The sequence below is a fragment of the Phaseolus vulgaris genome, chromosome 11 (assembly GCF_000499845.2).
Source record: "Phaseolus vulgaris cultivar G19833 chromosome 11, P. vulgaris v2.0, whole genome shotgun sequence".
NCBI lineage: Eukaryota > Viridiplantae > Streptophyta > Magnoliopsida > Fabales > Fabaceae > Phaseolus > Phaseolus vulgaris.
In genome coordinates, this window is record NC_023749.2 from 2987151 (window position 1) to 2999539 (window position 12389).

Genomic DNA, 12389 nt, shown 5'->3' on the forward strand with positions numbered 1-12389 from the left:
CACCCCTCACGCTGAGGATAACAACTCGTGTGTGGGACAACATATTATACGTAGTTCGATAACGATCCGATAGTAGATGACAGTTAACAAACTCTAACTAGGATATACTTTAAATGACTCTGATACCATATTACAAAATGGACTTTAAGTCTAACTCAACCTCATAAAGCCAACTTATAAGATGAGGTATGCACCCATCTCCAACATATTGAATAAACTAAATCATCATTGAATTTTAGCATTGATAAATTAAATTAAACAAAATTAAACAAGAGTTAATCCAACTCAATCAAATTTTATATGCCTTTTGAATCATGTAATCACGAAATTAATTAGAAGAATGAAACTAAGAAACCAAAGTTATATAAAAGAATTAAACAATAGTTAGTATATTTGTTATCAAGGTTTTTCTTTCAAAGAGCAAAGCTCTTATATTGTTTTTGTCTTGCAAAGATCCCAAGAGTGAAATCGTTATTGTTGTGTGCAGGGATTATTTGGCGGGAAGAAGTGTGGTTTGCGTGAAGTGGGAAATGGTGAGAATGCAAAGGTGAATTGAGATTTGAAAAGTGAGAAGAGAAATGAAAGAGAAAGAGAAAGAGAGAGAAGAAATTGAAAAGTGGATTGAAGGAGATGAGAGTGGGGCGGAGATGCTGAGCAGAGTGAGCAGCGTTCGGCCGTTCGTGTTTCCTCCGCCGCTGCATAGGGTTCCTCTTCGCGTCGGCAACGTCCTGGAGCTTGTCGGACCCTCGCCCTCCGCAAAAACCCAAATTCTCATTCAAGCCGCCATCACTTCCGTTCTCCCCAAACCCTACGGAGGCCTCGACCACCTGGTACTCTTTCTCGACCTCGATTGCCGCTTCGACATCACGCGCTTCTCCCAATTGCTCATTCATCGCATCACGCAACACGGAACGGATTCTTATGATCAAGCCTTGTACGATCTCTGCATGGCCCGTTTTCTGTATGTCCGTTGTTACGATAGCTTCGAGTTTCTTCACACTCTCAGGGTAAACCATTTTTCATTTTTATTATTTCGTATGTTTTTGTGATACCAATCATACAATGGAAATGTACTTTTGCATTGCTTGTACTTCCTTGTATCCTAATAGGTTTAGTTACTCGATACTTGGCATAATCTTTAGGTTTTAGATGTAAGTACACTTTTTAGTCCAGAATTGTAGAACTAAAACAGATTATGAATTACATGACTAAATCTACTTCAAAAGCAATGCTTAGGTAGGGATGAACATTTCCCAACTTGGCTAGCCACCCAGCCCAGAGGTTGATTTGGATAGGTATGGGTTTTGAAAATAGATGAATACATTTTTTAAGACGGTTTAGGTTGTGTTGTAGGTCGTCTTAACCTGGTTTAACGTTAATATTCTCTTAGAAAATATATAATTTTTTGAACAATTATACATTATTAATAATTTTCTTATATTTAATAGACAATGTTTTTATAACAAGATATTATGAGGATTTTATTTATTTATAATATAAAATATATCATAATTTAAGTTTATACTTTTTTCTATTTTATGATTTAATTTGTTATTAACACTTCCCTAAAGGAGTGAATCGAATACAAGTTCCATGAGTATACATACATTGATTCTATTTTATGATTTAGTTATAGATACTGATACGATTTATATATTACATTAAAAAGGTTGGGATGACCCAATTTATTCCATTTATTTTGAGTCTTGATTGAGTTGTGTTTAAATTTAAATAGACGATATAATAAAAATTGAGGTCAAATTAGGATGATGATAAGCCGAACCCATCTCTTGTCACCCTTATGTGTAGGTAGAGACTACTCTGTAAAGACTGTGGAGGTATAAAAATCAAATGAGTAATTAAACCATTTTATTATAACTAGGATCTCTTTCTACACTGCTACATCAGTGTTTATTATTACTTCTGTTAATGTATCCTATTCCTTTTGTTCTGCAACAGACACTGCACTGTCGCTTAGAGAAGGAGAAAGAAGTTCAAGGAGTAGGTGTCCATCTGCTCATGATTGACAGGTTGGCTTGTTCTTGCTTTTTTCTTGAATGATCAACTTTGTAATTTGTTATGATTTGTAAACTGCTCTTATTTTTTGGTGGCTTTTCTATTTGCTGAGTCTAGTTGTGACCTTTATAATTATACTATTATTAGTTCGGTTGGCTCATCTTACTGTAAAACATAAAAGTCTTTTCTATTCCGTGGTTTAACGTTGACTGAGTGAACTGTATTTGGCAGCATTGGCGCTTTTCATTGGATGGATCGTGCATCAATGTTCTTGTCCCAAAGAGAAAACAGCAAGTAAGTTATATATATGTTGGTATTTTGTAGTGGATGGCGGCTGCGTTTTTTGGCCTCATGTTTTAAAGTTCTCATAGCATTGATTAATTCAGAATTCTCAATCTCAAATGATCAAATTGTCCCTCTTTACCTTTCTTTTAAGTGTGAAAACGTGTAGATGCAAAGCAAGCAGAAACATATGTTGATTTTAATTTGCAGATATCATGTGATGCAGAAAAAAACTTTTCCTTCAGACTGTGTCAGAAGCAGTAGTGCAGAATATTAGAAAACTTCTTCAGGTGTACCCTATGCTTATTATGGCTACAAAGTCAGTGATTTTTGGGAGTAGACATTCTACAGCTTCAAATGAGATCAAAGGGTGAGTTCTATAATGGTTGCGGAATTTAAAACACGATCCTTTCAATTTCCAGAGATAGAGAAGCTTGAAGAACTCCTAAATTTCACCTAAAATCTTGTATGATAAGCAATATATCTTTTGAGATTTTGATAATACCTTTCAATGTGTCGAAAGCATGAACATTTATTTGGTAGAGTTGTGGGTTAAGGAGGAGTTGATCCATTGCAAGGGTTATTAATCAGAGAATCATTGTAATTGATTGGTTGCTATTAATTATTAGGAGGCTGGTCATGGGGTAATTGATTGAGAACAACACTGCCATATTCTTTATCCTCTAATGTAAATTTATGAATGGATTTCTCGTATTTTCAGAAGGTGATAGGTGTGGTGGTGATAGTTTACTTAACCATTGTATTAGGGGTTTAGCTTTCATTTGGCGGGGGATACTCCTCCTTGCATCTCTTATGATTGTTGTAGAGATAGACGTGGTCTTCTACATTTTAGGTTTTCCTAATGGGTTTGGTTTGGTCTCCTTATTTTTGTATTCCTCTTTCATTTTTTAATAATATGAAGAATGCTGCATATGATTGGTACAAGTTGTAATTTTAACCTAGTTAAGATTATAACCTGTTTAGTTATGCAATAAAATTCTCATCTTGATTTTAAAAAAAGTATTTGTGCTCACATAAGTTTTCTTCCTTTTTTCTCTTATAAGTATATTTCTCACACCTCTGGCCTGATTTCCTTGTCTAATATTTTTCAACACATTATACAGCCAATATAATTTAGTGAAACCCAATCTGCCTTCATAGTTTACTTGTCAGGTCCTTTGCATTTGCAATGTCCCAATATTTTTTGTATCCTTGTTTTTGCTATTCATTGATTAGCCAATAATAAAACATAAGGCTGTATTATCTGTTCTAATCTCAGTTTTACTTCTTGATTTTATGTATGATGATACCTAAAACAGGAACGTGGAAGAAAGATGTTCAAAAAATATGACAAGAAACCATAAAAATTTTCAGCATCGTGAATACATGCCATCTGTGTGGCAGGTAGAAGTTTTGCTATCAGTACATCATATACTTTTGTCTTGCGTGTCCCATGACCAACTCTCCTAAGATCTTATGTTTTATTGGTGATGGCCTAAAAATGGTATGATATCTGAAATATTAATTAACAATGATAAAAATGGAAGGACACTAGACAATAATAGTAGTGCTGGGAGAGAGATGGGAAAGGAGGAGAAAGTGAGAGTAATATCTTAGATATTGTTTTAACAGTTATGTAAATAACTTGACGCCTTATGTCTGGCATAAAATGAAGATATTTGTAAACATTTTCTGGAAAAAAGTTTTTGATAGATAACTAACCACAATTATCTTTATTTGTACTATAGGTATATATATTCTAATAGGACCTGGATGTGAGCCAATATCACTGGTTTCTGCTTTTGATTATAATTTAATTATGTATGACAATATGACAGTCATTAAATGTGAACGCAGTTGTTTTCAGAAAGAATCTTTTCTAAATATTGAGTATTGATAAAAAGTGGTACAAATTTATGAGCTGGCTGCTGTTATGGCTTCTCTAATGCATTTTATTTTCCTGGGTAGAAGAAAGGGGCCAGAATTAATTCCTTATGCTTTCTTTTTGTTAATTTCTCATATGCATGCTTATTTTTTAAATTCAGTTTTAAGATTTCTAATTTGATACTGCTCCTTCAACTGTCCCAGTCCTTTGTTACACACAGAATACTTCTCCATTCTTCAGGTTTGGACTCCATTGCCACTATTACAATTGAGAATTACTTTTGTCATCAGCAATGATATCAGCATATTCTTGCCTTTCAGATGAGCATCCTGGTACAACCAATCATCAAAACTCTTCAATCTACTCGTTGGAATGGTTATTGCCAAGATTGAGTTTTCCAGATAAGATTGTAGTGAAAGATGTAAGAATGTGATGTGTGGATCATTGTTTTTGGACAACTCTAATGTTATTTATTAAACTTTGTTTTTTTGTTGGACTTAGTTTTTTATTTGTTGAGCTTGTAGGCTGGTGTCTTTGTCCAATCATGAAGTACTTGTTGTGAAGGGATGTCTATGTGACGCATTATCCTTGCAATGGCAGGTAACTAAATTACTGTCATATGCCTTCTGAAATTTCTAAGTATATTGCCACTATCATTATTACTTTAGTAGTCCTCTTACTTATTTGCTTTCAAATTTTTTATTAAACGTGTTGTTAGTTGATGTAATACAGATTCACTATAAGAAAAGAGTGTGACTTGGCTGGAAATATTGACAGAGATAGGATCCAAATCAAGTATTGTCAAGTTCACCTGTGATTAATTTTATATGCCACATGAGAAACTAAAGAGGAATTTCATTCCACTTAGCTGTTCCAGAAAGAATGATCATTTTTCAAACATGTACAATGGGATAAATATCCCATCAAGCATCAAGCATTTTCTTGTGTAAAAACGTAATTATTGTGCAAAGTTCAATCACACGAAATACTAGAAGCTTCACGGGCTTTCTGCTGACGGTGACTTATTCATACTCATATATAGCATGAACTCATCCTTGAAGTTGAACTTTATTTGCCTTCCATCTCGTTTTCCTGCTTATGATTTTGCTTACATTTTTCATATCTGCTACCATAAAATTCTGATGCTTCATAGTTCATATCATGAGTATTTCGGACGCAAATATATTCTTTGTTTAGAAAAAGTATCTTTCTATTGTTATTTTGGAGAACCCCTTAAATATATCTTTACTTTTTTAAGTGATCACTGCATTATTCTTAATCTTTGTAGGTACCAATTATTTTAGGTTTTGTTTGTTATGTGCTTTTAGGACGTACAGAAAATGATAAAGGTTGAATTGGAAGGGTCAAGTTCATCCATCTTTGATAGCACATTTGCAAAAGAAGGGAAATGATTGCAATGATTATAGAATTTCCATCAGCCCCACCACTTTTTATACCCTTTTGGAAGAAAAGCAATTACTTTTGTGGGCTCCACTCACCACATATTTACATACATTTCATTCATTCTATTTGCGTTTTCATTCTTTCTTATTGGAAAAACCTAATGGAATTAGGAAACATTTTTCTTTTTCTACCCTTTTGGAAGGAAATCAATTAGTTTTGTGGCTCCACTCACAACATATTTACATACATTTCATTCATTTTTATATTTGCGTTTTCATTCTTTCTCATTGTAAAACCAAAAGAAATTAGGAAAATTTTTCTGTTTAACCAGACAATATCAATCGTGACGTGAGTGATAACTCCTCTACTTGTCTCTTTGTCTTCTTTCCTTTCCTTTTCCCTGTAGGGTATAAACCAGAGGCTAGCAAACTAAAAGGTTAATTTCCTTTGCTTACAAACTAAAAGGAGTTGCTTTGAAACATATCATACAGAACTGTTTCCTGCTCTCTTTCATTATTTTTTATTCCTATTATTTAGAAAATATCCCAAGCTTACAGATGGATTAAAACAACGAAATCCAAAGAAATAAAAACTTTACTACCCTTAGCACTTAATACACAAGAACATTGTTTCTCTTGTTCACAGAATACTATCCAATAATATCGATGTATGCAATGAAATCTCTACTATTTGATTCCATATACGGCGTTGAAGTTCTAAAGCAAATATAAGATGAAATTACAATTACAGCTTTTTACAATTCCAGAAATACTATAATATCTTTGATAGAGGTGGAGAGTTACACAAGATGAAGATATTCAACAAAATCTTGGTGAAGATGAAGTACGAGCAGAATCAAGCAAGAACAACTTCGATACATGACCGTTCATTTCCTTGTGTAATTTCGCCAGTTCTATTACTCCCCATTGCATCTTGTCCATGTTCAGTTCCATGTCTTTGCTCTCTTGGGTGAAGCTGTTTCTGGTTTTTTCTTTGTATATTTGGGAAGGTTTAACCCTTGGAGTCTCAGCTACATAGTCGATTGTTGGAACTTTTGATTGTTGAGAAATAAGAGCCTCCATTGCAACCCTTGGAGGTATTCTGGGGTTCTTGGCCATATCTTTACTTGCTTCAAAGCTGAGTTTGGTGTAATTAAGACATCTACACAGTCTCGATCTTTCCTCAAATGTGATAATTGGGTGAGACTGCAAAATCATCATTGGTTCAGAAAGTAATACTTATATATAGTAGTAAAGAAAAGAATTTTAATTCTACCTGTAGTAACAGGTGAATGCTGTAACGATCAGTTGGAAGCAAGAATTCAGAATATTGAGATGAATGAACTTAGTAATAACAGTTTTTTTTTTTAAATCAGAAATACTCTCTCTATATTATCAGTGTTTAGAAATTATTACATATAACAAGTTTATTGATTTTTATAATGATTATCTTCATCTTATTTACCATGATTTTTTATTGGTAGGCAATATATAAATCTTTTTGGTGAGATTGTAGAAATTAAAACTATATTTTTTACAGTAATTTCTCCGTTCTAGAATACTTTTGAAATTGAGGATTTATTGTTAGAAATGCACATTTTTCCACTCCCCTTTTTATGTAATGGTAAACACAAACTTCAACAGAAAGCCACAAAAGAAAGGTGAAAGAGCCAAAATACGGATTAAAATATTTTTAGCATGAAATTTTGATTCTAGACCATCCAATATAATATTTTTACAACTGAATCTCCTACTGGTAATGCCTGGGAATGCTCTTAGAAAGATGGGGGGAAATAATTTGAAAGTATAGGGAAATGCTTAAATTTTATCATATAATAAGATTGTATGTATTCTGGCCCCTTCCTTGTTCTTTCTTTCTTTTTTGGTTGATTGCATATGGCACATAATACAGTCATATGAATATGTTTATATAATAAAAAACTATATGTATATATGTATGTATAATAGAACTAATTAAAAGGAAGAAGAAAAGAAAAAAAAAGTGAAACAACTTGAGAATAAAATAAAAAAGGGATTTTTATTGTTTTTTGTACAAATTTTAGTGTCAGAAAGCAAAATAAAAACTAGGTACTGTAATATTTTTGTAACTATTTATAAAAATTAGAAATAAAAAAAAAATGCTTTCTCAAGTAAAACAAGTCCTACTATTTGATCTTTTTCATTCATATGACCATTTAGGAAGATGATGCATATGAAAAGAAAGGGAAAAAGGGTATGTGTTATTCACCTGCAGATAGATGTCAATGGCTTTATAGACTCCATCATAACAATCCCTTGCTGAATCTGGCAAGCATTCTGCTACTCCAAGAAATTTAGAGATCTTGAGGTTCTGGTCAGGGGATATCTCTCTCAAATACTTGTCAATTAATCTACCAACCCTTTTCACTTTCTGTAAACACATTCCATCATCAGCACCATTGATATCAACAAATAGCCTAACCAATCTTATCACCAAATCAATATCATAATAAACTCCCATGTCATGCCCAGAAACTAGAAGATCATCCAGTGTAGCTTGCTCAATCACCCCACCAATCACTTTCTCCAATTCAGTTCTAACATCTCTACTCAACCCAAATTTGGACACAATCCTTAAAACCCAAAAAAGGCCTCTGCAAGAAAAGGTCATTCTTCCAACAGATATGACCCCATAAGTTGCTGTTTCTGCAAGAGCAGCATACTCATTGTTGTTTCTGCAATCAACTGCTCCGGTTTGAGTGGCTATTTTCAGATAATGCAACAGAAATCTTGTGAGGATTAAATCTTTGTTATCAGCTTTGTAAGCTCCAATAGCCTGGATAAGTTTCTCAATGATGTTTGGTGGAAAAGTTGCCAAATCATCAAACCACCATGCCTTGCGTGACAAAGTTGACTTGATTTTTTCTGGGGTAGTTTTCTTGGATGAAAAAGATAAACTTTTATCAGAATTGGTTTCTGGCGAAGAAGATGATGATGAAGCTGAAGGTGAGGACATGAGGAGGTTTGAATCTGAATTCTGGACAAACTTGGCTAAGACACTGATGATCTTCTCCAAGAGACCATAGCCATCTGCATATGTATAAAACTGCTGGCAACTCTTGAGAATCACAAGTATGTCATCCCATTTCCAGTTGAAGATTCCCTCCAGAAAAGTTTCTGTTTGTTGCAGCAGATTGTTGTTGAGTACCTTCTCCGTCATTCCAAGATAAACAGCACAACAGTAGAGGAGACACACATTAGCTTCAGTGATTTGGATTTTTCCATCATTGTAGCAGAACATTGAAACTAGCTCAAACCCTTCTGGTCCTCCAGGGAAATCATTGATTCTAATCCCCAACTCCTGCTTCACATGACATCTTCTCTTTCTGTTATTCAAGATTTTTTTCAACCCTCCACAGTATTTTGAAATAACCTTCTGCAAAATAAACAATCTAGTGTCACCTCACCATAACTTTTCTATGAAATATCAAACTAGAAAGAGTCAGTGAAGAACAACACCAGTGCATACCTCTTTCAAAAGAAATATCTGCTGACCATCGATGTTGATTTGCAAGTCACAAGCCTTCGGCATAGCTACTTCTGCATTGAAGGAAAACAGATAAAATAAATGGTTCTTTTGGATATGCAGATAAATCTCCTTATCATCCTACTGTGCCCTGGTTTTATGTTATCAATTCATATTCTAATCCAAATAGGTGTTTAATATTTTATACGCTGCACAAGGTTGCATCATTCCAAACTCACCCAATTAAACTATGAACAAGCTTCAGCCACAACATTGCAACATCATTCACACCCCTCTTATTAACTTCAATGGTTTCTCACCTCTCTTTTTTATTCTTTATATAATGATTTGTGTATTATTAAATGCGTTCTTTTGTGCCGTGAGTGAACAGTGCTACTGATAATGTTTTAGTTTTGGCTATTTTATGACAGATCCCATGTACATGTCCCCATCTGTGACAAACTTTTGGTAATATTGTAAACGTGGAGGCACAGGAGCTAGCAAGCTACACACCTATGTATATATTTTTTCCTAAACTACCCTATTGTTCCATGCAGCCAACAAGTTGTTGTACCTTGTGAAATAATTGAAGAAGATCACATAAATGTTTTGGTGTATGTGTGTTGGTCGAAGGAATAGCAAAAGCTTATGTGAAGATTTTGTCTGTTGCAGAAACAGTGTGTTGAAGTGAAGAAGTGGTAAGCCAAAGTATGTTTGCTGATATTTTAGTATTTCTCATTTGTGTTTGTCACGTAATGCAATTTGGCTTCTCTGCCTCTTGATACACTTTCGTAACACGTGAACATGGACCCTGGAACGATTACAGTACTTTTTCACAAAGATTCTAGATAAAAAAAAATTATATATTTGATTAAAATATAATTATCTTATGGTTAGTACATCCACTAAGAGATAAAAATAATTCTTAATAAATAAATGGAAGTAAGTATTACAGTAAATTAAGATGAATATTCATTGTCTGATGTGATGTTTTAATGTAGCGTATCTAATCACACGTCGTAATGAAGAAATAGAGGTTTTGATAACGCCTAATTATAGAGAAAAATAAATATAAAAAAACTTTTATTCACTTGTATATTAGAGAGTAAAATACGTGGTGTATATATAAGAAAAAATTAAGACCTAACTGAAACAGAAAAAGGAAAATTTGGTCAAACAAACAAAACCCAATAATTTAAAATACAAAATTAAATATATTAACAGTAAGATCTTAATCAGTTTTGTAAAATTGAGTTAGACTTAAAATTCAGTTCTTAATACAATATCAAAGTTTGTTCTAGTAAAAAAGTTGGTTAAACATATCGTATCACCGTTGTCGATTCACTATCAGACTATTCAGACTACTTATAAATATTTAGCTTTTATGCATGAGGAGTGTGGAAAGAAAGTGTGGGTGTAAAATCTCACTTTATAAACTAATTTTATAAGATTGAGTTAAATTTAAAATTAATTTTTTAATATATAATCAAAATTTATCCTAACAAAAATTTGTTTGACCTATAATATTATTGAGTGAGACTAAAAAATTATTTTTTATGAGATTAAATTATAAAGTATAAATTTGTGGAAATTTTAAAGTGATTTAAAAGTACACTTAAATATGAAAGTTAAAAATTTCATTGATGTGATTGATTTAAAAGTACCTTCTTCTTTCACATAATTTAAATTAGGACTTAAAACTCAACAATTAACTTAATTTGAGGGGTTTACTTAGATGAGTAAATGTTAGCATTTAATTTAGTTTAATTAATTATAACATTACTTAACTTGGAACAACTTCATTAAAAACGGCCTAATGATTAATTTATTATAAAAACCATATTTTCATTCAATTAAAAATAACATATATTACAACTTTATATTACTTTTATAACAATTATCTTAGAAATTACATATCTAATTACTTTTTTGAATTAGAAGTGTCGGTGGCTCATGTGAAATTATTAGAAAGCAAAGAAAAAAAAATGCAGAGTTTTGGTAGTTATAATATTTTAAAATATATGGCACAATTTATTAATTAAGTTAAGAAATTAGAATAATGAATCACGGGTTTCTCTCCGACCAATGCAACGCATCTTTGAATATTCAAATGTTTTGCATCACCGATTTACATATATATTCTAAGTTTTATGTCAACTTGCCCACACACAAAACATCTAATAATAATAATCATAAAACAAAATAATTTTAATAACAATTTTTAAATTCATTGTTCGAATTATTCTTGGGGTTTTGTTGGAATAAAATGTTGTGGCTTAACCCTTTTTTCCGTAAATTAATAATTGGGTTATTTTGGTTGTTTTTCTGCAGGGTGTCTATAATTATAAAAAGTTATATTAATTTTTATATATTTATTATATGAGAGATTAATTAATATTTAAACAATATTAATTAAAAAAATATTTTTTAATTTTTAATCCTGTCCTTTTAACATTATTTTTTTAATAGGACTAATTCAGATTTTTTAACTGATTATTTAAAAAATTACATTGTGTCTAATTAATATATATACATACATAAGTGTATAAATACTTCTTAAAAAAATTTAAATTAATTAAATATAAAATTTTATAGTAAAATTTGTATAAAATTCATGAGACTTTTCCTATTTATTAATTTAAAAGAAAAACTTAAACAAAATTATAAAAAAAGGGAAAAATAAGTGACCCTTTTGTTTTATTTAAATAAGTAAAGTTATATTTTTTATTGGCTATGACCAAATAAGGTCAAAAGACTGCCGTTTTGTGTCGGTATTTTCAAAACCCTAAACCTCAAATCTACAAATAATAAAAGAAAGAGAGATAAATTATTTAATGTATTACCTGGATGTTTTCAAATTGAAACAACACATAAATAAAATGAATTATAGAAAAAATGAATATATTAACTAATATTAATAATTTTATTAAATATTAAAATAAGCATACAAAGGCTTTTAAAATTTTAAAAAATTCTGGAAATAAATTATTAAATCGTAACATGGATTTTTTCCTGTCTGATTTTGTTGAATTTGGGCCTTATTTATCGGCCCCCATTTGGCTTTTTTTTTCTTTCTATTCGGCCTTTTCTTCCTACACCCCTATGTTTCTCTTCCTGCACCCCACAATTTTTTAAATCTCAAAACTGACCCTGACCTTTTATTTGAAAAATGGCACCGCGGTTACTGGAAATTGGGATCTGGAAGTGTGTTACGGATTCATCAATCCAGAACTAAATCATTTTTTTCTGGATGAGGAGGTGTTTCGGAAGCAAATTTTGTATAAATTATTGATTTCTG

The 12389-nt window shown here is 31.9% G+C and overlaps 2 protein-coding genes across 15 annotated transcripts; one reads left to right on the top strand and one right to left on the bottom strand.

Moving 5' to 3' along the window:
- Positions 1-395: 395 nt before the first annotated feature.
- On the top strand, positions 396-6800 carry LOC137831077 (DNA repair protein XRCC2 homolog). 13 transcript variants are annotated; one of them, XM_068639540.1, is made up of 10 exons: positions 396-1007; positions 1960-2030; positions 2248-2310; positions 2525-2668; positions 3618-3702; positions 4344-4423; positions 4504-4604; positions 4708-4783; positions 5994-6023; positions 6354-6745. In XM_068639540.1, the coding sequence occupies exons 1-6, from the start codon at positions 579-581 to the stop codon at positions 4347-4349; spliced, it is 798 nt and encodes a 265-aa protein (XP_068495641.1). In that variant the 5' UTR covers positions 396-578; the 3' UTR covers positions 4350-4423; positions 4504-4604; positions 4708-4783; positions 5994-6023; positions 6354-6745. The 13 variants fall into 13 exon arrangements, with proteins under 13 accessions (XP_068495641.1, XP_068494958.1, XP_068495408.1 ...); XM_068638857.1 differs by having other exon boundaries at positions 4387-4423; XM_068639307.1 differs by lacking the exon at positions 3618-3702 and having other exon boundaries at positions 4387-4423; positions 6354-6800.
- LOC137830968 (BTB/POZ domain-containing protein At1g50280-like) lies at positions 6164-9486 on the bottom strand. 2 transcript variants are annotated; one of them, XM_068638518.1, is made up of 4 exons: positions 9331-9486; positions 9095-9165; positions 7835-9001; positions 6164-6792 (listed from the first exon to the last, which is right to left on the bottom strand). In XM_068638518.1, the coding sequence occupies exons 2-4, from the start codon at positions 9155-9157 to the stop codon at positions 6406-6408; spliced, it is 1617 nt and encodes a 538-aa protein (XP_068494619.1). In that variant the 5' UTR covers positions 9158-9165; positions 9331-9486; the 3' UTR covers positions 6164-6405. The 2 variants fall into 2 exon arrangements, with proteins under 2 accessions (XP_068494619.1, XP_068494551.1); XM_068638450.1 differs by having other exon boundaries at positions 9095-9436.
- Between the last annotated feature and the right edge of the window lie 2903 nt (positions 9487-12389).